Source organism: Delphinus delphis, chromosome 10 (assembly GCF_949987515.2).
Source record: "Delphinus delphis chromosome 10, mDelDel1.2, whole genome shotgun sequence".
Classification (NCBI taxonomy): domain Eukaryota; kingdom Metazoa; phylum Chordata; class Mammalia; order Artiodactyla; family Delphinidae; genus Delphinus; species Delphinus delphis.
The window spans coordinates 89,488,944-89,514,544 of record NC_082692.2 but is presented as its reverse complement, the minus strand read 5'-3'; the positions used below and the strand labels follow the sequence as shown (position 1 = coordinate 89,514,544).

The following is a 25,601-nucleotide window of genomic DNA, read 5'->3' as shown; positions in this document are numbered from 1 at the left end:
CTGTTTAAATACTATGTCAAATAGTCCTCAATAAGTTATATGGTTACCTAATAAGTATGTACCATTATTATGCATATTTTGCACATGAAATGCTAAACTCCAAAAGCTTAAGAAAACTTGCCAAAAGGTCACTGAACTAGTAATTAATTGTTGGAGCTAAGCTTCAAATTCTAAGGAGCTACAGTTTTTGCCACAATGCAATAATGCCTAAATGATGACCCAGTTGATCTAACACATTCTAATTTCTGCTACAGTCATAATCATGTTCATTGTTTGATCTGGGTCTCTTTGCATGGCAGGGACAGAAATTTACTTAAAGCATTCTAAACTAAAGGAGGGGGCAGGCATAAAGTTTTCAAGAGAAATCATGCCAACAAAGTACAGAAACGTGACTGAGAACAGGAAGGCCAAAGGACAGCTGTTCCCTCCCTCCATCTCGTTTTTATTTTTCCAGTCGTCATGGTCTTCGTCATCTCTGCTTTTCTTTGAGCATCTGCTCCATTCTCTTCTCGGCAGATCAGTCTCCTTGTATTTACTTACAGTTCATGCACCCTTAAAATCTCAGACTGCATATTGTTTTGGCTTATCCTAACCGCTCTATACACTTCTCAGCTCTTGAACCTACCATGAAGTTTGCTTGTGTCTCGTATTTGAGATTTTTGAGATGTTTAATGCCAGACAACTGTGACTATAGAAAAGAGGTTATCCATCCAGCAACCTAGGTTTGCTCTTTTACAAGACAAGCAGAAACTGTAATTATCATCTTCAGCATAATGATTAATCAAGTAGATCACTGTCCAATTGCCTCAATTAGGTATTTCATTTATTTTAAGGGTAGAATAAGTACAGTCCAATCACTTACTCAGTAATCAGAAACAACTGAAAAATAACAAATTTGCTCATAGAAATACTAGGGTCAAGTATATGGAAAACATAAAATTCCTGAACTGCTATCTTTGAACTTTTACATACCCTCTTACCTTATTAGATAAGTCTCTGTGACCTTTTTAATTAAAACTGTGTAATAGATGTAAATACCAACAGATTTCTTGAATTTTCTCACATTATGACTGTCACTTAGAAAACCAAAAGTAGTGTGATTCTTTCAAGGTATGATTGTAGCAGCCATTGTACCTCAGCCCATCTAGGAAGTCACCTGACACTTTGGGGGACAGTTACAGTTGAGAATTTGCTACCTTCAGCACTTGGGTCTCTCTGCCTGAAACTGCTCCGTGGACTTCTTTATTCCATGAGCATAGTATGACTTACATCCCCTGTATGCCTGCTGGGGATTTAATGTCCTCAGGAGTGACCCTCAACCCAGGAGGTAAGGGAGTTGGTAGGTAAGAACCCTAGCTTCCTTGCCCTGTGGTGGAGCAATCGTGTGGTGTGTTCTGTACAGCTTCTCAGAGGGGCCCACTGTACTTAGCCATAGTTGCCCACTGTGATAACCTACTCCTGAGCTTCCTTTTTGTGGGTTTTCTGTCCTTCCTTTATACTTTCCTTGTCCTTCACCATGCTTCCTGAAATTACCTTCCAAATATACTACTTCATCCGAATCCTTGTCATGAAGTCTGGTTTTGAAGAAAGTCAAGCAAACAGAAAGAGTATACCACAGACATTTAAAACAAGTCTTATCTGCCAATTTATTAAGCAGCGACTCTTTGCCAAGCACTGCTCCAGAAGCTGAAAATGCAGCAATGAACTGAATAGCCAAAGAGATTCGTCTCCTGTGGGAATTCCATGTTTCTCTCTTTTTTTTTCTTTTTCATGGCACACATGGAGTTTTCTGAAGCTTCACATTAAATTTGAACAGCCAGTTTCCATATTTCTTCATAAAGCAGAGAATATGATGCCTTATAGAAACAAAATCAATTTTTGTTTTTCTTTCAGTGAATTATTACCTAAAACACCAAATAATGGGACTGTATTGCTGTTGTTACCACTATTAAAATGTTGACGAGAGGTAGAGAAACTCATGATGGTATTCAACAGCCCAAACATGCTGCAGCATCAAACATCTGCCCTGAATCCATCTTTGGTACTACATAGTTAATGGTATAAAATATTCAGACTCACCTCTGGACCGTAAGAGGTGCTGTGCTGCATAGTAAGTACAGATGGAGCCTCTGGATGCTTTGAGTCTGAACCCCTGTCTGGAAGCCACAGGCAGGCAAGGCAGTTGGCTCGCCAAAACAAAAAATGTTCTTGATATTCTGTTTTTGAAAAGTTCTCTTGCTTGTCATCACAGAGTCACTTACAATCAGGGAGTCAGTTTTGTATTCAAGAGGTTCTCTTTCTATCAGCAAAGGGTTTATAGGCACTTTCACTAAATTGCTTCTCTAAAAGAAGTAGTCAGGATCTCATATGCATTGGCTTAAGGATATCTCTGCCTAAAGACAGAGGAATGGCCTAGATGACCCGCTAACAGCTCTTTATGCCTCAGAATCTGTGAAAATTTCTTCTAAAATTTTGGTTCACATTCAAAGCATTTTTGGTTTAGATCATTGAAACTTAGACTCTCTTTACTCATCTAAAGAAGATATAACTTTTTAACATACACTTTCACATACATCATATACTTTCATGTGTGTGTATGTTTGCATATATATATTTAATTATATGCAATGTATTTTGTATATTATGCTGTTCATGATTTTGTATATTAATATATCTGTACAAGCATGTCTCTATTTAGTAATTCAGTAGATTCTGAAAATAATGTAGCTATAGAGCCAGTGCTGCTCTAATTTTAAAAATGAGACAATTAGGACTCAAAATGCAACTTGCCCAAACTCACACATCTTGTAAGTGATAGAGCCAGTTCATTTAACTCCAAATTCCTGACACTTTACAACATTTCATGCTGACTTTACGTATCTTGTATTTAGTCTTCTGTACTTTTCCCCTACCAGTAAATTCATAATTAATTTTCTGCCGATAAAAATGTAAACACTTAAATTTAAACAATAATAGCAAACTAGGATCCTGTGGATAATAAGCTAGAGCACTATGTCATACTTCATTTTTTTTTTTAATTAAAGGAAAAAAAACTTATTCACACACGGAAACATCTCACCGAAATGGATTTTTGTGGGATCTTCATTCCTATTGATTAATTAGAAAAGCATTATGGAATAAATGGTTAGAAAGCTTGGGTCCCAGGATGAGCCTGACCTCAAACATCCCTGTACCATGTCCTAGAAAATTACTTGATCTTTGTCAGCTTCTGCTTATTTATCTGTAAAATGGGTTTATAATAGTTCCTGCCTCTTAGTTTTGCTAAATGATACGAGATTTTGAGTAGATGCTCAATAAATGTTAGCTATCCCCATTGGCAGAATGCATCTAAAAAAAATATTCTGTCTCTTCAAGGACTCAGGAAACTATGATGGCCCACAAGCTAAATCCAGTCTACTGCTTGTTTTTGTAAATAAAGTTTTATTGGCACACAGCAACACACATTTGTTTATATATGGTTGCTTTCACGCTGTAACAGCAGAGAGCTTGGCCTGCAAGTCAAAGGTATTTACTGTGTGGCTTTTTATACCCCTGGTCTACCCCTTCACCAACACTCCTTCAGACTAATATCTCTATTAAGCCTGGCTGATCTTTATGTGACACAGCCAAGAAGAGGATCTGAGAAAGGAAATTGAAAGTACCCCAGACAAAGGTAACTGCACCATGGAGCAGATAAAAGCCAAACCTAAGAGTGTCAATATGAACTGGAGATATAAATCCTCAGGCATCCAGCGATATTAGAAGAGTGGTACTAGGGGGAAAAGTTGAGAAAGTTGACTTTTAACAGGTATGATCCCAGGCACAAATGAAACTTCTTTTATTTGAAAAACTAAGCTGCTTCAACCCACAGTTTTTTATTAAAGGTATTTATGAGTACTCTTCCAGTCCCACACATATAAACCATGCACCACCTGAGCCAGGCCACTGCACGTTCAAGCTTTGTGACGCATATGAAGCAAGATTTACCTGCATTACAACAGTGAAAGGGAAATAAATTTGGTGATTTCATTACTCTCTGTTCAATGAAATCCTTATTTTATTGCTGAGCTTTGACACTTTTTCCAGAACCTCAACTATCTTTTCTCTCACCCACTAAGAAGTAGCAGCAGCACCAAAAAATAATCTGGACATCTGGATATTGCATTCAATAATTTATTGGAATCTCAGTTGTACTGCTACAATGAAAGTAGAGGAGATAAAAAGAACTTTACCCATACAACAAACAAAGGAATTGGAATAATAGTCTTTTTTTTTCTCTCTCTCTCTCCAAAATATTAAATTTTATCAATCAGAATCTAACAGCTCTGGGACCAAAACATGCTTTGTTGTTAACAATATCTCAATCACACTTATTGCTTTTCCAATACAACTTTCAGGGGACTGATTTGTGATAAAGCTGATATAGGTAATGCAGAGGGGGACAAACATATAGCCAAATAAATCAGGTTAAAATGAAATTGATGGAATGGACTCAAAGGCAACTCTTCACTCACTTTCTCCAGTTTCGATGCTGCGTTTGGTCTTAATGGCTGCCTTTGAAACCTTTGTATCTGACCTATTCATAGGAAGAATAAAGCACCGAAAACTACTAAGATCTAGGCAGTGCTGCCTTTTTAAAAGTTTGTCTTTAGTTGATAAACAGGCTTTCTCCAGAGGAGAAATAACGCCCTGTGGTACAGTCTTGAGCTTTGTAGAACAGTTTACTGTGTCACCTGCCAGTGTTACATTCTCTACCAGGAGGGGCAGGATGAGGGCAGAAGGGAATTATTCAGGGTAATTGGAGTCTTTACTCTTAATTACTACATTTTACTGCCTCCACAGCAAATAACTACTTGGATTTTAAGTGGAAAATGGGCTCTGTCAACACTGGACTATTTAATAAATGAAAATGAGAAAATGTCACAGGACAGAAATGAGAAAGCAAAGCTAGGTGTTTACCTCAAGCTCCTTACAAAAATAAATTCTAGATGAATCACAGATCTAGATGTAATAAGTGAAATTACAAGGATACTAAAGGGGAATAATTTTATAATCCTGGGCTTTAGAAATGTTTTTGCATGTGTCACAAAACAAAAAAATTTAAAGGAAATCAGAGATACTTTGAATTACAAAAGTATCAATTTTACATGCTAAAATTTCTATAAGATAAAAATACCACAAGCAAAATTAAAATAAAAGTTGAAATATGTTAAATAACTGGGAATAGAGAAATATTAATGCACTTAGAATAAATAATTTCTGGAAATTAATAAGAAAAATCTGAACCCCTCCATACAAAACTAGGCAAAGACCATGTGTAGGAAATTTGCAAAAGAATTTTGAATTTCTAATATGCACATGAAAAGTTCAATTTTATTAATAAACCAGGACATCCAAATTAAAGCCACAAAAATTTGTAACTTATCAGATGGTAAATGAAAAGCAATATATACACTTGAGAGGGACTGAGGAAACCACATACTCAGCGATGCTGCAAGTATAATTTGGTATAACTGTTTCTTAAGGGTTTTTAATCAAGATATATTCACATGTGAAATGTAAAACTTACATTCCCCAGCAATTCAACTTTCTAGTATCTACTCTAAGGATATAATTGGTCGAATGAGTAAAGGAATATATAATACATGGTCATTATATCACTGTTTAATGAAGTCTAACTAAGCCCGTTAACAGTGAGTTACTTAAAATAATATGGTAAAGTTCATATAATCAGATACTACGTAGCCATTTAAAAGTGTGTGTATATCTATCTATATTCCTTGATGCCTAATAATTGGAATTATTTTGGATTTATTTTGGGGACCTCTTCTTTCTTTAGAAAATTTCACTCTTGGTGACTTCAGCCACTCTTATGGCTTCAGGTAATATTTATATGCAATATAGACCTTCACATCTAACTATATGACATCCCTAAAATGGAACTCTTAATTCCTTCCTCAAAGTAGTTCTTCAGTCTTACTCATACAAAACACAACTATCCATTTGACCATCTTTGATATCATCTTCTCCCTCAAAATTGATATCCCTCCGGCAGCAAACATTATTAACATCACAAATTCCTCCACAGTATCTCCACTTTTCCTTCTCCTTTGCTACCCTCTCACCCATGGTTTCCTCATCTATTCAATAACATCTGAACAACTGTATAGCTTCCCAAACTGTTCCATCACTTGCATAATTACAGTCTTTTATATGTTATCACACATATTGGCCAAAGAAATTTAATTAAAAATTAGATTATATAATCTATTAAATCATGAAAAGATTAAATTAGATAATAAAATCAATTAAAATGAGATCATGCAATCGATTTCTTAAAATTGTGTGGGGTCCTATTGTTCTTGGAACACAATTCAAAATCCAAAACATGGGCAGTGAGGCCAGCATGACCTGATTCCTGCCAACCACTTTAGCTTTCTCTCATACCATTCATTTTCTTCAAAAAACTCCACAATGTCCTTTTTTTTCCTAGGTTTGGAATGTCTTAGTTCCTTTCAGCCTCTAAGTCTTTAAATATGTTGTTCCCCCTACATGGAATTTTCTTCAGTGCCATCCCTTGTATCATTTATAGGAGAGTTTTTGCAAATTAGCCCCAATTCCTCACCTCTCACTATACCCACATTTTTTGCAATATGACTTTGGAGGACCTTTCATCACAAGCATAGTCTACTTTACCGCTGCTTAATCTGGCCTGGCCTTACAACCAAAATGCAGCAGAAGTGACAATCTGCCAATTCTGAGCCTCTGCTTCAAAATAGCTTTGTAATCTTTTGCTCACTCTCTTTCTCTTGGAACCCCACCCAGCCACTATGATAAAAGCTGAGACTAACCTGCTGGAGCATAAGAGACTCTGTGCAGAAGAACTGAGTCAGTCCAGTTGCCCCAGCCTGTACTGAAAGGACCCAGCAAAATCAGTAGAGCTGCTTATTCCATCCCCAATATATAAGTGAGCACAGATGAGACCAGAAAAACCACCTAGTAACCCAAAGACTTGTGACCAAAAATAAAGATTTACTGCTATATACCACAGGGGTTTTCTCCTTGTTTGTTTAACAGCATTATTATAGCATTAGGTATAAAAAACACAATGTATCACTGATATTGGATAAACTCTAGTTTTCATCCATCAGAGATTTCATCCATCTTGAGTCCTACTTTCCTGCACCACCAATAAATAACCCCTACATTTTAGTTTCTCAGAATTTCTTCAACTATTTATTAAGGTTTTTATGCTATGTATATATTTAGATGATCCCTTTCCCACTACATACACAGACTCATCATGGCCAAGGACATGTGTGTTTTGTCAAGCACTGTACCTTCAAAATATCAGAGTGCCTGACACATGATAATAGCTCAGTAAAAACAAGTTAAATGAATTCATAAATATATGAATATATCTTTGTAATATATTGTTCCTGAAAAATAAGATTAAATTTTTATTTCCATCCTTGCATAGAAATAGAATAAACTTTATTTTATTCATGTGATGAAATACTATACAACAGTTAAAAGGAAAGAAGGAAACCAGCATGTAGAAATATGACTAAATTTTAAAACTTAGTGTAGAGGGGGAAAAAAATGTTGCAAAAGGAATTGCACTCTGATATCATTTATACCAAGATTTAAAACAAAAGGAATAAAACACAAAGCCACACTTCAAAATATAATAATTATGAGGAGAACATGAACATCAATAATTCTATTTATATAAAGAAAAAGAGTGAAAACCTACTTCAGTATTTATTAAGATCTCAATTTTGTGCAGACCAACACTACTGAGTTAAGAGAATAAATAAAAATATAAACATTACTTTTCTTGCTTTCAAAAATATAAGAGTAAAGGGTATGGCATTACGATGCTGGGCTGGGTTAGGTGAGGTGGTGTGAGAACTGATGCTGAAGGGGTTTTGTCAGCTGACAAAAGAGAATGCTTGAAATAGATTAATTAGATTAGACCATCCACATTGTATCTATTCCTATACCTGTCTCTAAATAAAATTTAGCAGTCCAGTGGAGAAAATGCAGAAATTAAGCATCTGACTTCCCTGATTTATCCAAACAATGCCTTCTTCCAACAGAGAATCTTTGTTAAGGAGATGCCCTGGGAAGATTATTTAAGCCCTGGACTGAGCCAAACACCAATAGGATTTAGAATGGCCCAACTTGGAGGTTCTCACAGATGCATTTCACCAGTCTCTGTGAGTCTCCTCAAGTCATCTTGACAAGAAGGAGCCCTCTTTGCATACAGTTTTACATGTAGTTTGGCGTTTCCAAAATCTTATTCCCCAGAAGTAAAATGAGCATCTTAGTCAGGAAACTTGAATTTTAAAAGAAAGATCATTACTATCAAACTTTGAGAATTCTGAAATCCAGACACTTTAGAGAAAGAAAGTAGTTGGGCCATTCTATTACTGATTACTACTGATGAGGGAAAAGGCACACAAAAAGAAAATCACACACCTGTATGCTTATCCTTGGAGGACAGCACACAGTCAGACTCAGGAAAAGTGAATTTCAGTACAGAAAGAGGGTGATGACATGTATTTAAAGAGAAAGGCAAGCTGGGTGATGTCTAAAAAGTGGGAATAGGTTGTGAGATTAAAAAAAAAAAAAAAAAGGCCAAGACTTTGAAGACTTTGTGGGGGAAGAGAAACCCAACACAGTAACATCTTTGAATTTCATGATTACTTCCCTTCCTAATCTTAATGTTAAGTGACAATAAGGTCCCACTTGATGTCAGTGTTTATGAATTAAAAATGAGACCAGTTGTCATGGTTGGACTTTTCTCTGGGTGAAAATTCTGTTTTGGATTTCACCATGGTTAGGTTTTCACCAGATGAATAAAATGAAGGAAGAAATGAGCAGTTGAGTCAGGGGTAACTGGAAAACAATGGTTTCAAAGGTAAATCAGGGAATATAGTCTGGTTAAAAACAGAATGATGACAAGGGGTGGGAGAGGGACAGAGGGTAGTTGTTAGGATTAATATATTATGGGATCCAATGAGTCGCAGTGTGGTTGGAGTCCATGGACTATAATAGGGGCAGTGAGCTGGATAGTTAAGAAGTGGTGTTCCAGAGTTGGGAAGGTTGAAAAATTAGATATGAGTGAAGCTTGGCATTTTAGATAGTGACAAGATTTTGGAGTCAACTTGACTGGGTGGCGTTTGGCTAAGGTAGAGAGATGAACAAGGTCAATGTAAGATAAAAAAATCAAGGAACTGAGAAATCAGGTTATTGAATACTGAATGCTGAATATAGTGTAAGATGAAATGGCCAAGAATATGACAAGAGTGTTTTGGTGAAATTAACAATAAGCTAGGAGGTAAAGTCTCCAAGGAATGATGGGATGATCTGGAATGAGAACATGAAGACAACATGGGTAGCATAGTCTAATGGCCATGATCCTAGTGACTGGGGCATTACATATGAGAGGAAGGTCATCTAGAAGTGGCATTGAGGAAAAAGGGGCACTCTATCCTCATTCACAGACTGGGTAGTAAGAGGACATGGTACACACTGCTATATTTAATATAGATAACCAACAAGGACCTACTATATAGCACGTGGAACTCTGCTCAATACTCTGTAATAACCTAAATGGGAAAAGAATTTGAAAAAGAATAGTTACATGTATATGTATCACTGAATCACTTTGCTGTACATGTGAAACTAACACAACGTTGTTAATCAAGTATACTCCAATATAAAATAAAAATATTAAGAAAAAGAGGACCTGGGAGAAAATAGTCACAAGTTTGGCGGAATACAAGAGAAGCAGCATCCTCAGATGAAAGCCAAATTTCAGGTGATGCAACCCAGTGAGGAGGAAGTCAGCAAAGTTTAAGGGTATAAGGATTCGGCTGGTGACTGACTTCGTTTCATGAAGTCCAGGGAAGAACTTTAGCAGCTGGGGGAGGGTTGGCAAATGGGGTCAGAAGTGGGAACAAGCAGAGTTACGTGTAGATGAGGGTTTGGGCAGTAAGGGGTGACCTTGGAACTCTAGACTTATTACAGTGCCCTATGTACAGCGCAGTGGATCCCCAGCATATCAGAGATGGTAATGTCAAGGCAAATACGGAGGCAAGGATACATGCTTGGGGATGCGTGGTGGAGGGTCTTGTCGAAACACCCTCTCCATTTCTGTTGGGAGAGCGTGGAGTTGAGGGGAAGGGACCTTATTCGGAGCATCACGGACTGACGTTTCCTTTTGTTAACTGCAGAAAGAGAGGTGGAGGGCAGAGATGAGATAACCGGGACCACAGGCCGTAAGATGCTTCTTTAGGACAACTGCCACTGGGGATGCTTGTGTTGAAAGCCTGACTTCTGCTGTCAGTCAGAGCCACGTTTAAAATCCTGGCTCTGCCGCACACTTGCTGTGGGAATTTAAGCAAGCCCGGGAACTGCTTTTCCCAGGACTTGGCTTACTGGATACGTATTAACTTTTATAAATATTCATATTTATGTTAATAACCATAGTCAAGGCCCTAAACCTTCTAGACGTGCCAAAAAGAAATGTCATAAACTTTGATGTTTGACTCAGCCAGATTTTGTTCCTTTTTAAATGAAAACACTAGGATTACTTTCTAAATGAATCCTGAGAACAGTACAAAGACAAAAACAGAAAGCTGAGAGGCAACTGGTGGGGGGAACAGCCCCGTAGCACAGTTGTTTACATTTGATTACTTTTGCTTAAAACTGATGAAATAATTAAAATAAATCCTTTGTGCTCAAGGGATAGAACCCTAGTAAGATAAACTCTAGTAGCTCTTATGGATGGGATTTCTGGAAGAATTAAATGAGGGTTATATAATCCCCATTCATAAAATAGAATTAACTTATGCAAACAAACTCATTAATATGCATGTGAAAGTAGATCTGTCAACTTAAGTATTCTCAAATAGGTGGGGAAACACCCTGCAGTTGACTCCTTAAGTCATGCCTGCAGATCTAGACTTTCTCGTTTGCATTTTCTGATGTCATGAGTAGAAATTTCTGACAGGATTATAGTTTGAAAACCTATTGTTTTGGTTGATGCTCAAACACATTTTTTTCTTGTTCTATATTCCAAAAGCATTGATATATTTTTTTAAGTAAGCCTATAGTTATATTTGAGCAGGTGCACAAACACCGAAAATAGAGTTTACTTTGCTCACTGCTTCCACCTGTGTTTGTCACATAGTAGATGCTCAATAAATATGCATTATTTGAATGTGGAAATAAATATGTTAATGGCCGTCTTAGAGTTTGGAAATATAGATTAACATTTGCTTTTCCCCTGGATTTATGTAGACCATATCATAGCTGCCTTTTTATATCACCTTGGGTTAACCTCTATATGCTGCTATTAGATTGTCTTTAGGCACTAACATAAGTCTTATTTTGAGACTGTATTTCCTGCTCAATATGGTATTGAGGCCAGCAACGTATGTGTCACCTGGAAGCTTGCTAGAAACTTAAACTATTGGCACCCCGCTTTGGCCTCTTGAAACAGAACTTACGTTTAATAAGGTCCCCAAGTGATTTGTATGCATATTAAATTAACATTTCACAAGCACTAGTTGAATGATTAGGGAAGTGGGTTATAACATCAAGAATCTCAGGCATTACATCTCACCTACACTATTTTCTAATGACCCTAGGCATGTTACTCCACTTCTCTGAAGTTAATTTTCCTTGTCTATAAAACTGGGTTTATAATGGTAGCTTCTGTGTTACATGGTAGTTTGAAGGATTAAAGTAAATTATCCTCTTTAGCTAGAAAGAACTGTTGAGAAGGTTGTGACCTCCTTTTAGGAACATATATGTAAGCATCCATCATAGAGGATATACTCCGTATCTTAAAACTTGACATGCTTATGTGCCTTATTTTTATAAATTCCCATCATTCCCTGGCTCGTACAAGAATGGAGAAGGGGGTAACATAAATGTAACACTACCAGCTCAGGAAGCAGAACAACTTTCTTCCCAAACCATCAATCTCGGAAGTATAGGAAAAGGCACAGGCTCATGGAAGCACACCAAGAAATGTCCAGGAAAAATATTCTAACCTAGTTTTCTGAAATAGGTAGGCAGGACCTCTGGACTGAGTTATGCTTTGTGAGCCTTCCACCAAGAAGAGCCACATAATATGTGAATAAAGCAAGCATTGGATTCACCTGAAGTTTGAAAAATTTAGCAACTCATTTCTATTGCCTGTGCAGAGGACCTACTGTGGTGGTGTTACAGCTATAGCCAGAGGTTGGTGAGATTTGCAAATAGAGATAGTGACATTGGCTACAGTGATAGTAAACTAGGCACATAGTTCGGGAAGCCTCTTAACTAACGCTATGGAAGAGGCTTAAGGAGTATCTAATGAATGTGAGCTGTTATTTTTAAGATATGATATAAGAAGTCACCGTAAGAAACCCAATGTTGTAAGCATTTGAGCAGGTTTGTGAGGGGAATGTGATCCACTGAATCACCCACTTTGCTCTTGAGGATTCACAAGAGAAGCTTCTCTCAAGTTCTAGAGTCAGAGCGATTATGCTTATAGGAACAATTGGCATGTTTTTATCCCCTGGAAGATATGAACCCTTTTTTGCCTTGGCCACTGAAAAGCTCAAGTTTAGTAATTGGATATGACTTTATGATATGAATTTTTATTCCCTTTTTATTTTACTTGAGATATTTTTCCCCTTGATTTTAGCTGACAAATTGAGCCTCAGTTTTAATCCATATCATCTATTTTAATAACTCTCAGATATCAAGACTAATTATAAAACTGCTGTAATTGAGTGTGGCATTTGCACAAAGATAGACAAATATAACAATGGAAGAGAAAAGAGAGAGCCTAAATGCAGTCCCAAGCAGTGGGTGTGCATGCTTGATTACCTTCAGAGATGGCACTATAGAACTGTGAGGCAAGGGCTGCATTTTTAATATCTTGGTTGGCTCGATTGGATCCCTATGAAGATATATATATTGAACCTACCTTGCACCATGCCAATAAATAAATAAATAACTTCCAGGTGCATTGCAGTTTTAAATATGAAAGACAAGACAATAAACTGTAGAAGATAATATAGGAGAGTATCTTCATTTAACCAGGGCAGGATAACGTTTCTAGAACTTTTTATAAAAAGCATCATTACATATAGGAAACAATCGATAAATTGGACTGTATTAAATTTGAAAATTTCTGTTTATCAGAGACATGATTAAGAGAGTATAAAAAGGCAAGCCACAAGGTAGAAAAAGCTATTTCCCTACATAAAACCAACACTGTGCTGATATTTAGAATCAGTCACTAAGAAAAAGAAAGATAGCTCAATAGAAAAATGATTTAAATTTTTTTTAAAGCGGGGGAGGCTTTGCATGTAGCCAATACACATGTAAAAGGTGCTCAAGTTCATTAGTTATCAGGAAATGCAAATTAAACCCAAATGAGATACCCTTACATATCCTCCCCAAAAGCTAAAATTTTAAAAAGACTGACAATACCAAGTGTTGTCAATAAAACATTGCTGGTAAAAAGATAAATTAATAAAACCACTGTAGACAATAGTTGGCATTATCTTTTAAAGTTGTAAATATACATACCCAAATGCCCTATAATTAATTCTACACTATGGTATATACAACAGAGAAATGTATACACAAATGTACTGAAGATAGATACATGATTATTCGTAAAGAATTATTCATCTTTGCCTCTAGAAACAATCCACATTTCCATTAAGAGTAGAAGTCATTCATAAATTGTAGTATGTTCGTACAATAAAATATTATATATCAATGGAAATTAATGATCTACAGCTACCCACAACAACATGGATGAATCTCACAAATACTGTCGGCTACAAAACCAGACTCAAAGGAATATATATTGTATGGTTTTATTCATATAAAATTCAAAAAGACAATATTTAATTATATATTTACAAGTCAAGATAGTGGAGAAGAGAGAGAGAGAGTAGTAACAGGAAGGGTAGACCAGGGGAGGGCCTTCTGGAGTGTTCCCAGTTTTCTGTTTCTGAATCTGGTTTAGTACTGCTTCACTGATCTATGTATGTTTTGCAATTTTCTTGTATGTGTTTTGCTTCTTGGAAAAGATTGTATATAAATTAATACGTTAAAACATGATGAGCATTTCCAGAGGTTGCCACCAAATCCTCTTTATCATTTGAATTTACTTTTTAAACATTTAATTCTAGTCTGCTATTTTGGTAACACATTAATAATAAACCCCAGAAAATAATTCATCTGATTCTTTAGTACAAATAAAAATTTTGCTGTGATTCCTGACCAAATTTATAAATCTCAAAAGCAAAATCTCTACAGGCTATGTTCAAAACTTCCTCAAAATCATTTGTCAGATAGCATAAGAGTAATAAATAAGCACTTCAGCTTTGGGTTTCTTTCTCAGTTTTACACATCAGAAAATCTCAGTTTTGATCGGATGAATACCTTACTTTCTAACGTTGTCTTCTCCCACCCCAACTCTTTGCCTGTGCACCTCGAATGTACAACTTTATTCAAATGGACCAAAAAGACTAGGTCCTGCTGAATATGAGTAGAGGTGAGGGATAAGAGAAGGCCTGCATTTTTAAAAAGTATCATTTCTGATAAGGTACATAAATAGATGTCCAGCAGTGATGATGAAGAGAAAATGAGGCTAAAACATTGGATAATCCACTCTCCTGTTGATTGAAAAAAATAAAAATAACAGTGGCTTGCTATAATTCAACCATGCAGCTGCTCTGAGTCCATTTGTTTAAGGCTTAGATTAGTTTTAAAAGCGAAGACAAACTCTTCTCCTTTTTATGATACCCACTGACAGTTATTACATTAAGATAAATTCAGAATATTAAATCCATTGCTACATTGTTTAATGCTGTTTCCAAAATGATCATTAAAAATCAATACTAATTTATCAGATTTCTTTTATTTAATAAATTAAAGGAAAATATTTCTTTACCCACTTTGTTTAGATACTTTTCTGATGTACAAAAAAAAAAAAGGTTAAAAACCATCTAGCATTTACATTTATAATTAGATATGCATTACCCACTTAACACACACTTCACAATTATCAGAGCCTTTACAGTTTCCAAATGCGTTTTTGTGTTATTTTTAAAACCCCTTCTCTTGAGTTTTAATTTGCTTTTCAGATATAAATGCACTTTGTCAGTATATCTTCAGGATCATGTATAACTGTTTTTATATTTCTTATATATGAAAAAATATTAAAGACATTCTGAATTCATCAGTACCCAATGAAGATTTTAAAATTTATTTCTAAGATGTGAGAGGGTTTTTGTTGTTGTTTTTCATGCTTGTACAGACCCTGGGCAAGACACAGAAATAAAAATACACATCACCTACAAATATACAGATATCTTAGAAATCCTTCTCGAAAGAGCCAAAGGCTTTGATATCATTACTTTTACTTGGAGACCTTTTCTGTTGTTCTCTGACTATGGGTTTTGGATTCACGTGGATTCTGTTTTACTTCCTCTATCTACAAATAAATGTATATTTAAAAATTATTTTCAGATGGAGATGTGAGAAATTCTAAGTCTGTGGTAGGTTGGTGACCTTGGATGAGTAACATAATTGCCCCACTTCGAATTTCTTTAATTTCTTCATCTGTAAAACATGATTTAGGAGAGCTTACAGGTATAGAATAAAGATGAACAGCATTGCAGATATAAAACCCTTGGCATTTCTCTGGAAAAAAAAATTATGGTGATTGTAAATGCCTGCATGTTTATAGCCCTTTAAAATGAAATATTATTGCATTTTAACCTTGAGCCACCTAAAATCAACCCTGTGACACAGAGCAAGAATCCCTTAACCCCATCCTACAAGTGTTAGAAATGAGGTTTGGAACATCCCTAAATATGTGTACCGTGGTTTTAATAATATTAGTAATATCATTAATTTATCAGACTGATATTTTTAAGGGGAAAAGTATGTGGCGTTTTCAAGCAACGTTCTATAAATAACTTCAAAATTCTTAACATCAAAGTATTTCCATTGTTCATAGGATAAGTACTGAAGTCCCAAACTTGGGCTATTAATAGTTGCATGGGCAGACCTCTGCCAAGCTCTCCATCAACAACTCAACAACAATATATCAGGTGCCCTTACCCACTGCTCTACATGTAATCATAAGTATTTGGGCCTTACAGTAAACCTACATAAGGTGGGTACTACTGACACCTCCATTTTACACTTAAATTCACACCTGTGCACAATGTCACATAGAGTGGGGAATATTTTTCAAACATAGGCAGTTCATGCCTGGTACCTCTGCCTAAAAGCTTCATGATATGAGGAAGTTCTGCAGGTTTCTCTGTCATCTCCTAATATCACCCAATCATTCCATTATTTGTAGATTAAGCTTGGAAATAAAGGGTCTCCAAAATTTGGATATACCTGGCTCCAAATTATGTTTCAGCCTTGTCCTAGAAAACCAGTTATTTCTAAATCATGGCCTTTCACATTCCAGGCACCCTGGCCTGGGTTTTGCCATTGCCCTCTCATTTTCTCTAATGCTTGAGACTTGTTTGCATTTGCATTTCCTCTCACTCTCCTGTCAACCTGAATGTTCTCCTCCACCTACTTTCTGTGTTTGGAACACAAACTAATATTCCAAGGCTCAGTTCAAGCCCAATTGCCTTTGGAAGGCTTCCTTTGCCCTTTGTCCAATCCAGACAAACTTTACTACTTCCTTCTCTGGTCTCCCTTATAGGTTACATCTCACATCATCTGATGCTTTTTTTGAGGAGGTACAGTGGGCAGTAAGAACTTGGACTCCAGGTTCTGATTGCCTGGGTTTGAATACTGACTGTGCTACTTATGTGTGTGATTTTGGGCAAGTTAGTTAATTCTTCTGTGGCCTCAATCTGCTCATCTGAAAATGGGATTATAGTAACTTCATAGGGTTGTTGTGTAAGGCTCACTGAAGTTAATTTACATAAAAAGCTCGGAACGGTGCCTGCTATATAATATGTACTATGCAAATGCTAGCAATTTCTTTCCTTTTTTTCTTGCACTCAAGATTTCACCTGCCTGCTCTGTGAAGACAGGGAGCAGCTATTTCTTACCTATCATTTAATCTTTACTCCCTAGCACAGTGCTTGATGCATATAAATAAGGTGTTTTCTGGTTGCTTGGTGGATGAATAAATAAATGACCATTCATTTATTCAACTAGTCCAGCTTCGGTCTAGCTAGGCTAGGAGGCTCCAGCAATAATGGAACAAACTTATGTGAAATGGTATCTGTGATTAAATTTTAAATAGTGCAGGACCAAAAAAACCCTATTCATAAGTAACGTTTATCCCAATGTTGATCTATTCATTGGTAGAGTTGTATATTATGAGTGTCTAAAAAAAATACAGCTCAGTGAAATCATGGATTTCTTTCAAAATGCCTATCTTTTTTACTCAAGGATGACATTTTAAACAGCAATGACAGATGCAATGTTCTCTCACAGAAGTACGGAGTAATTCATTAACATACATATGAAAGGAAGGAGTCTACATTCAACCTTTACCACCAAAGTCCTTGAGAAATAAAAGAAATTCAAAGCAGCTACAAGTGTAGCTTGTAAAAAGTCAAACCGGTGTTATCATTCAAGAATACCAGGGTGATAACAGGAGCTTTTGATGACTAGACACTTGCTGAATTTGATTTAGGGTTGAGGTTGGGTAGAGGAAGAAGAGAAGAGCTTAAATTAGAATCTATCTGAGAATTTGGAATGACAAAATCTTGCGTGGAAGAACTGAAGGAGACTTTTGCAATTAAATAGTTCAAAACATACTTTTGATAAGTCCACAGAGATGACTGACTTGTCTGAGTAACATAGCTGGTTAAAGACAGATTTGATTTAGGAGGATTTTTCATAACAGAGTTTTTTTATATTTGGGCTGCATTTCAAGATGGTTTCATGGTGGGATGATTCAAGGTGAGGCAGACTCTAACAGGCTGAGTCTAATATAAACTCCAAGGGTGCTTTTGAATTTCTGAACATCAGGACAGAAGTTGCAAACAAAAGTCATCAACTATCTAAATGTATTTACCTACAGAGTCTCTCCCATGGACAAGTTAGTTACTGAAAGGCTGTTCATAATTCATTTGTTCTGAAGGTCAAAGTGGCACTATACAGTTGACTGCCAACTGGTAGGAAGCAGAGTTGTTGACACAATTTTATTTTGATGTATAGCTTTGTTCTTACCTATGGAAATTTGTATTAGGGCTTCTGGACCCAATTTCTCTGTCAAGAAGAAGATCAAATATCTTATATTAAATGTTTAGTGTCTGTCTTACTTTGGGCTCCTTAGAAGCAGAGTCTGATGCAGAGATTCAGGGTGTTGATTTATTGAGGAAGCACTCCCAGGAGAAATGGAGGGATGGAAACTGGATAGAGCAAGGGAAGGGGCTAAGCAAGAAGGTGTCTCAGCTGTTGTCTAGCTCCATCCTGACCCCATGGGGAGCTCTAGGGCATGCATTGAAGAACAGGGGCAGCTGTGGGCATTAACAGCTGAGCCCACTGCCCGTTAAAAGGGATCTGGACCCGGCACCAACAGCATCTACCACCAGGCTTATTGTGAAGGTTACTGTCCTACAGATATGGCTTATTATTTCAACAATGATTATACCAATAGCAAATGAAATAAAGAAAAAAGGTCCACATAATTTGTGTGGGCAGTGTTTGAAAAGGACTGAATACCTTAACACAAAAGCCATAAGTTTTAGAATCTGAACTTTTATACTCAAGTTACAACTGGTTTTCTAACAATATACTTTTGAAAAAATTCCAATCTCAGTGAGCCTCAGACTTCTAATCTGTAAAATGGGGACAACAATAGCATCTTCCTCTTATGGTTGTTCCACAGTTCAAGAAAGGTAATATATGTCAAATACCTAAAAGTCTTGAAAACAAGGGAACAGCTGGTCTGGAGAAAGTTTTAAAATGTAAACTAGATTTTTTTATGAGTAACTGTAGCAGTTTGAAATATGTAGATGTTTGGCCAACTTGAGAGAGTAAATGAAAATATAAAAAGAAGAATTAGAGTTACCGTTTCCTGAGTGCCTATAAGGGACCAGGGGTTTCACATTCATTACCTCAGTTAATCCATTTCACTGTCCTGTGGATGCTGCTGTAATTCTCATTGTATACATTTCATAAAAGAGGCTTAATATTGTTAAGAGGTGACCTAATATCATACTACTGGTTGTTTTACAAAGATAGAATTTGAACTCAGATCTGTTTGTATTGAAAATATTAGCATTTGACCACCATTGTTGCGATGTTCAGAAAGGTACAAAAGCCTTTCTAGCAAAATAAACAATGTTGAAAATTTATGAAAGTAGTGGTGAGAACTCAAATTAAGTTGAGGGTGCAGCTCTTGGCTTTAGAAACTTTCCATTTGGTTGGAGACTTGCATTTGGATTCTACTTTTTCTGTGCAAAGAAACAGAACAGATACTTAATAAGGAAAACTTACTCTTTTTTTTTTTGATAATTATGGGGGGAAAAAAAGCCAACTGAAATGATTACTTTTATTCCCCTGAATTCTGATGATATCACTTTTTAAAAACTTGTGGTAAAATATGTATAACATAAACTTTACCATTTAAACCATTTTAAGTATACAATTCTTTAGTATTAAGTACATTTGCATTGTTGTATAATCCCCATCCATCTCCAGAATTTTGTAACCAATCCAAACTAAATCTCTGTACTCATTAAACAATAACTCCCCATTTTCCTTCACCTAGTCCATGGAAGCCACCATTCTACTTTCTGTCTAGGAATTTGCCTAGTTACTTACCTCATATAAATGGAATCCTACGATAAGTATCCTTTTGTGTGTGTCTTATTTCACTCAGCAAAATGTTTTCAAGGTTCATACATGGTGTAGCATGTAATAGAATTATAAAATTTCCTTTTTAAAGTGGAATAATATTCTGTTGTATGTTTATCCCACATTTTGTTAATGCATTTATCTGTTGATGGGCATTTGGGTCCTTTCTACCTTTTACCTGTTATATATAATGCCACTATTAACATGGGTATACAAACATCTGCCTGAGTCCCTTCCATCCTTTGGGGCATTTACCTAGAGGTGGAATTGTTGTGTCATGGTAATTCTATGTTCAAGTTTTTAAGGAACTGCCGTGCTGTCTTCCACAGTAGCTGTACCATTTTACATTCGCACCAGTAATGCACAAGGATTCCAATGTTTTCACATCCTTGCCAATTCTTGTTATTTTCTGCGTGTGTGTGTGTGCGTGTGTGTGTGTGTGTGTGTTTAAAATAATAGCCATCCTCATGAGTGTGAAGCAGCATTTTCTGGCTCTAATTTGTATTTCTGTACTGATTAGTGATGTTCAGGATGTTTTCATAGAGAAACAAATTCCCAATTGGATATTTCTCTTCTATTATGTTCTCTCTTTTTCTTTCTGCCTCTCTTCTCTCTGTCTCTCTATTTCTCTGCCTCTCTCTTTCCCTTCCTCTCTTTTTGGAAGAGTAACCTTATTAATGAGATTATGCATATGCATAGATTTGCATGTGTATACAAATGTAATTTCTTTGAACGAAATTTCAGAAAACGTATTTTGCAAAATTAATATCCTGTATCTCTTAAATGAGATTAGAAGAAAGAATTTGTAAGTGGAGTCTTCTGGGCTGTAAGTCATCAACACATTTTTTTTTTTTTTAAATAGAAAGCTTTCTGCTTTTTTCCATGGTCTATGTCTTGACTTAAGGTGTTTTTTTTTTCTTTTTTAAAGGATGTTTTTATTTATTTATTTATTTTTGGCTGCACTGGGACTTCCTTGCTGCCTGTGGGCTTTCTCTAGTTGCAGTGAGCTGGGACTACTCTTCATTGTGGTGCATGGGTTTCTCATTGCAGTGGCTTCTCTTGTTGCGGAGCGTGGGCTCTAGGTATGTGGGCTTCAGTAGTTGTGACACGTGGGCTCAGTAGTTGTGGCTTGTGGGCTTAGTTGCTTCACGGCATGTGGGATCTTCCTGGATCAGGGCTCAAACCCATGTTCCCTGCATTGGCAGGCGGATTCTTAACCACTGTGCCACCAGGGAAGTCCCCATCAACACTTTTCGATTCATCTTTAAGATCTTTGTGCTCATTTGTACAAAAAGTAAACCACTCAGAGTTGTATAATAGCAGTGGCAAAGCTAGACCTGGTATTTTCACCTTTTGAAAAGAAGTTATTTACTACTTGGAATGAACAACTGACTTAAGTAAGGTGGCGAGAGTACTTATGAAATACAGGAAATGAAGGGAGATACTTTATAGGTGATTAAAATATGTTGGTTATGTTTAGGGTTGATTCAAGAGATAATTACACTCAACCAAATCTCTCCATGGACTTAGCAGGAAATGTTTCAGGCGTGGGACCACTACAGATACTGGACACGAAAGGCAGAGTGATGTGGTTCTTTTTTTGTTTTTGTTCTTGTTTTCAAGTTTAAGACTTGGAACATAAGATCCTTTAAGTCTGCAGGAGAAAGATCAGCTAATGGATGTAGGCCATTCTTCTTTCTGCATGAATAGTAATAGAAACGATTTTAGGGATCAACAGTCACACACCTTCAACTCAAAAAAAGGAAAATTTTGTGAAGAGACAAGAAAGTCAGCAAGGACAGAATTGATTTTCCCGTTCATCCAAATGAAAGCATACAATTTCTTCTTAATTGAAACCTTTCCTCTTTTTTTAGCAAAGAGAAAATATGATTTAACTTTGAAAAACTTCTAGTTACACATATTTTTAAAAGCAGAAAAAAGGTGAGAAAAAATAATGTAGGGGAATAAAAATATATATTTTTTGTTTAAGAAGGGGAACAAAGAGGAGGAAATAGATGGCCATGTAAAGCATAGTGCATTAATTTTCATCTTAAGTATTCAGTTATTTTCAAGAATGGATAGAATCCATAGCTTTAGAGAAACTCCAGGGTATAGCAAATAAATGTGCTGTATGTGTTTTCCTTTGCCAGAAAGTCAAACTTATTCTTATGCAATCTGATCCAAATCATGTGTATCTTCTAGGGTTATCGCCTATCCAGGTAGGAGATATAATTCTTTTGGCAGGATCATTGACAGTCTATGGAGCAATTGTTTACTTCTGTAAAATAAGTTTCTTATTAGTATTTTGCTTGCTATTATTTTTCCAAGTGCTGGTCTTAGCTGAAATGCAGACATCAAGTATTGTGTTTATCTTTACCGTAAGGTTCAAGCAGCCATCAGCCTTTGTTCAGATTCCATTTAGCTCTATAAACTTTTGCATTATCCTTTGATTTCTGCAGATATAAATACATTCAGATACACTTAGTAATGTTTGTGTGTATGTATACATGTGTATATATAGGACCACATACATATATGTACATATGTATAATGTGTGTATATTTATGACCGCATGCATATATATACGTATGTGTGTGTGTACTTATTTCTGAATATGCTTATATACATATTCAGAAACAATGCCACCCCAGAATGGTCAACATAGGGGAACTATGTGTAGAACAAGGCATATTTGGAATACAAGAACACATATTTGGAACACAAGATTTGCAATGGGAAACAGACCCAATTGTTAATTTATATATCTAGTGATGACTAAAGTAGTTCTACAAGGTGGGCTTTGGACATATATTTTATTTTTTTAAATTTCAAAATAATTACTTTTTCAAAGTAACAGAAGCATAGACCTTTTCATGAGGGCTGCAAAGAGTAGCTTCTCACGCTTTGGCCCCTGATATATCCTCTGAGGTGGACATGGGTAGGGATTGGGTCAGGGAGGGGGTACAAAGGAGACATTTAAGGCTTCTACTTCATCCATATCAACAGATGTAATTACTTTCAAACAAGGCTTTCCCTGGATCCAATATGAAACATTTCAGCCCCTGGAAACACTACAAAAAAACTATATAAGGAACAGTATGTCTGTTGTTCATCTGCTAATGTCCCCAAATGTCTCCAAGGTAATTATTTGGATGACATTTTTGTGATGCAGCTGGACATTGTTACAGTTAATATAAAGTCTGCCTTTGGCAACTACTTTATTTCCACCTACATCAAACTGTGGATGCATGATCACTTTTCCTGGGAGAATACCTGCCTCCCCCAAAAGACATCTCTGCCCTCAGCTTTTGCTTCGTGTGCTCTGCATACTAATACCCAATGCAAAAGAAAAAGGAAAAAAGAGTAATATATATAATCTTTATCTTAATATGTATATCTGGAACTTTCAGAGATATTTCTAAATATAATTCACAAAATACAATAACACTGATATTTCCTTCCTTTTTTGAAATAGATTTCAGCTATCCCCAGGAGTCTGAATTCACAAAATGCACACTGTTAAAACTTTTTGCCTCTATAAATTCATATTTGCTCTCAAAGAGCATGTGATTGGCAAAGCTGGATTTTTTCCTACTATGATTATAATAAAAATATATTTTTAGAAACATAAAGATTATAGATTTTTCCCACAAACTCACATGCAAATTGGAGCTTCGCCTTCTGGCTCAGAATTGTTCCCAGAAGGTTGGTGGCCAGGCACTGGTACGTGCCAGTATCTTGATCTGTGCGGGGGCTACTGATTGCCAAACTGCCTCCATCCAACCTGTAGTGATAGCTCATGGTAAAATCAATATCTGTGCCATTTTGCTTCCACCTTCAAGGAAAAAAAAATCAAATCATGTTTCTGATATACAGGGTTGACCACTCCTGTGTTAAACAACATGCACCTGTAATTCCTGAGACTGTTAAAATGAAACAAAACATGGTTTTATGTGGATATATCCCACCAGTTTCTTCAAAGATAATTGTCTTCATGAGCTCTGTGATATCAATAACTATGTTATTTTGAAGATCTTCTACTCTTTACAGATTATGAACATTCACCCAAATGTGTACAAAGAGGCAATAGAACTCTTGAGAAATAAAAAGTAGACATTCAGTCAATAAACCGGGCTGCCCTATTCCTGTAGCAACTTTTCAAATAACACGTACCATACCTGAACACGCACAACTGATACTGCAAAATTGAATGTCAAAAATGATTTAGACAGGGCTTCCCTGGTGGCGCAGTGGTTGAGAGTCTGCCTGCCGATGCAGGGGACGCGGGTTCGTGCCCCGGTCCGGGGGGATCCCACATGCTGCGGAGCAGCTGGGCCCGTGAGCCATGGCCACTGAGGCTGCGTGTCCGGAGCCTGTGCTCCGCAACGGGAGAGGCCACAACAGTGAGAGGCCCGTGTACCGCAAAAAGAAAAAAAAAAATGATTTAGACATAGAAATCCAAGAAAAATATATTAGAAATGGCACAAAGAAAGCCAGCAAAGATTTTACAATGCCAATTTGAGGCCGATAACAAAACAAAAATAACCGGAGTACTTTAGAACATGATTGTCTCTGTTAGTCTCTTACTAGGAAAATTAATTTCAACAGTATTTAGAAATACTGAATATTTTTCAGTATTTCTACAGTATTTAGAAATATTTCAACAGTATCTAGAAATGCCAAACTAAAATTATACCTTAACAAAAACAAATGCAGTTTGAGACGTTTCTATTTTAGGCTGCAAAAAGTTTCTTGGCTTACCTATTAGTCAACAATCTTTTTGTACATGAATTAAGTATCAGAAAGGCCTAACAGTTACATTTATTTTCAAAGAAATGTAAGATGGTTTAGAAATTGCATTTGGTCATTTTAAGATGAATGAATAGCCAGTAATTATCTTTAACTGGACTCACTTCCCCCACCTTGCAACCCCTAACTTCCATCAAAATATTCAGACATTTTGAAATAAGAATACTACATACTTAAACAGATACATTTCTAGGGCACAAGCTGTGTGTAGTCATATAAAGCATTTAAGAAAAGAGATATTTTAACCTCTTTTTTTTTTTTTTTTGTGGTACGTGGGCCTCTCACTGTTGTGGCCTCTCCCATTGCGGAGCACAGGCTCTAGACGTGCAGGCTCAGCGGCTATGGCTCACGGGCCCAGCCGCTCCGCGGCATGTGTGATCCTCCCAGACCGGGGCACGAACCCATGTCCCCTGCATCGACAGGCGGACTCTCAACCACTGTGCCACCAGGGAAGCCCGTTTTAAACTATTCAATTAAGATAATCAGTCAGAAAAACAAGTGAGTGGCCTCTTCCTATGTAATATAGCCGATTTCCAAATCATATTTTTGTAGGGTCTATGCCAGCTTTGCAATTTCTTCCCTTATTTTGGTAGAGGTAGCTAACTGTAAGAAAGGAATGACATTTTATAGCATTATTCCAGATGTCATTGGCTTTTTTAGGAGTATTCTGAAACATCCCGTGGAAAAAGTCTGGCAAATATCTACAACAGTAGAAAAGAAATACGGACTTAGGTAATCTACCCTATTAAAGATGAGAAGTGATTGACCAGATATCAAATCATCCAGAGGTTTTGAACAAACTCTGTCACTTTTAAATTATTTAGCCAATTCTTGTGCACCTCAACTTCATTTTAATAAAGGAAGTTGAAAGACAGCAGTCAAAAATAGTATATTTCATTTGCCTGAGCTATCTG

General features: G+C 36.4%; 1 protein-coding gene across 1 annotated transcript in view; it reads right to left on the bottom strand.

The window, feature by feature from the left end:
• Positions 1-25,601, bottom strand: part of CNTN6 (contactin 6) — a 232,932-nt gene that overhangs the window by 120,319 nt on the left and 87,012 nt on the right. Inside the window, exon 3 of the mRNA XM_060021501.1 lies at positions 23,538-23,713. Coding sequence (XP_059877484.1) covers positions 23,538-23,713 — 176 coding nt within the window. The remainder of the gene's footprint in view (positions 1-23,537; positions 23,714-25,601) is intronic.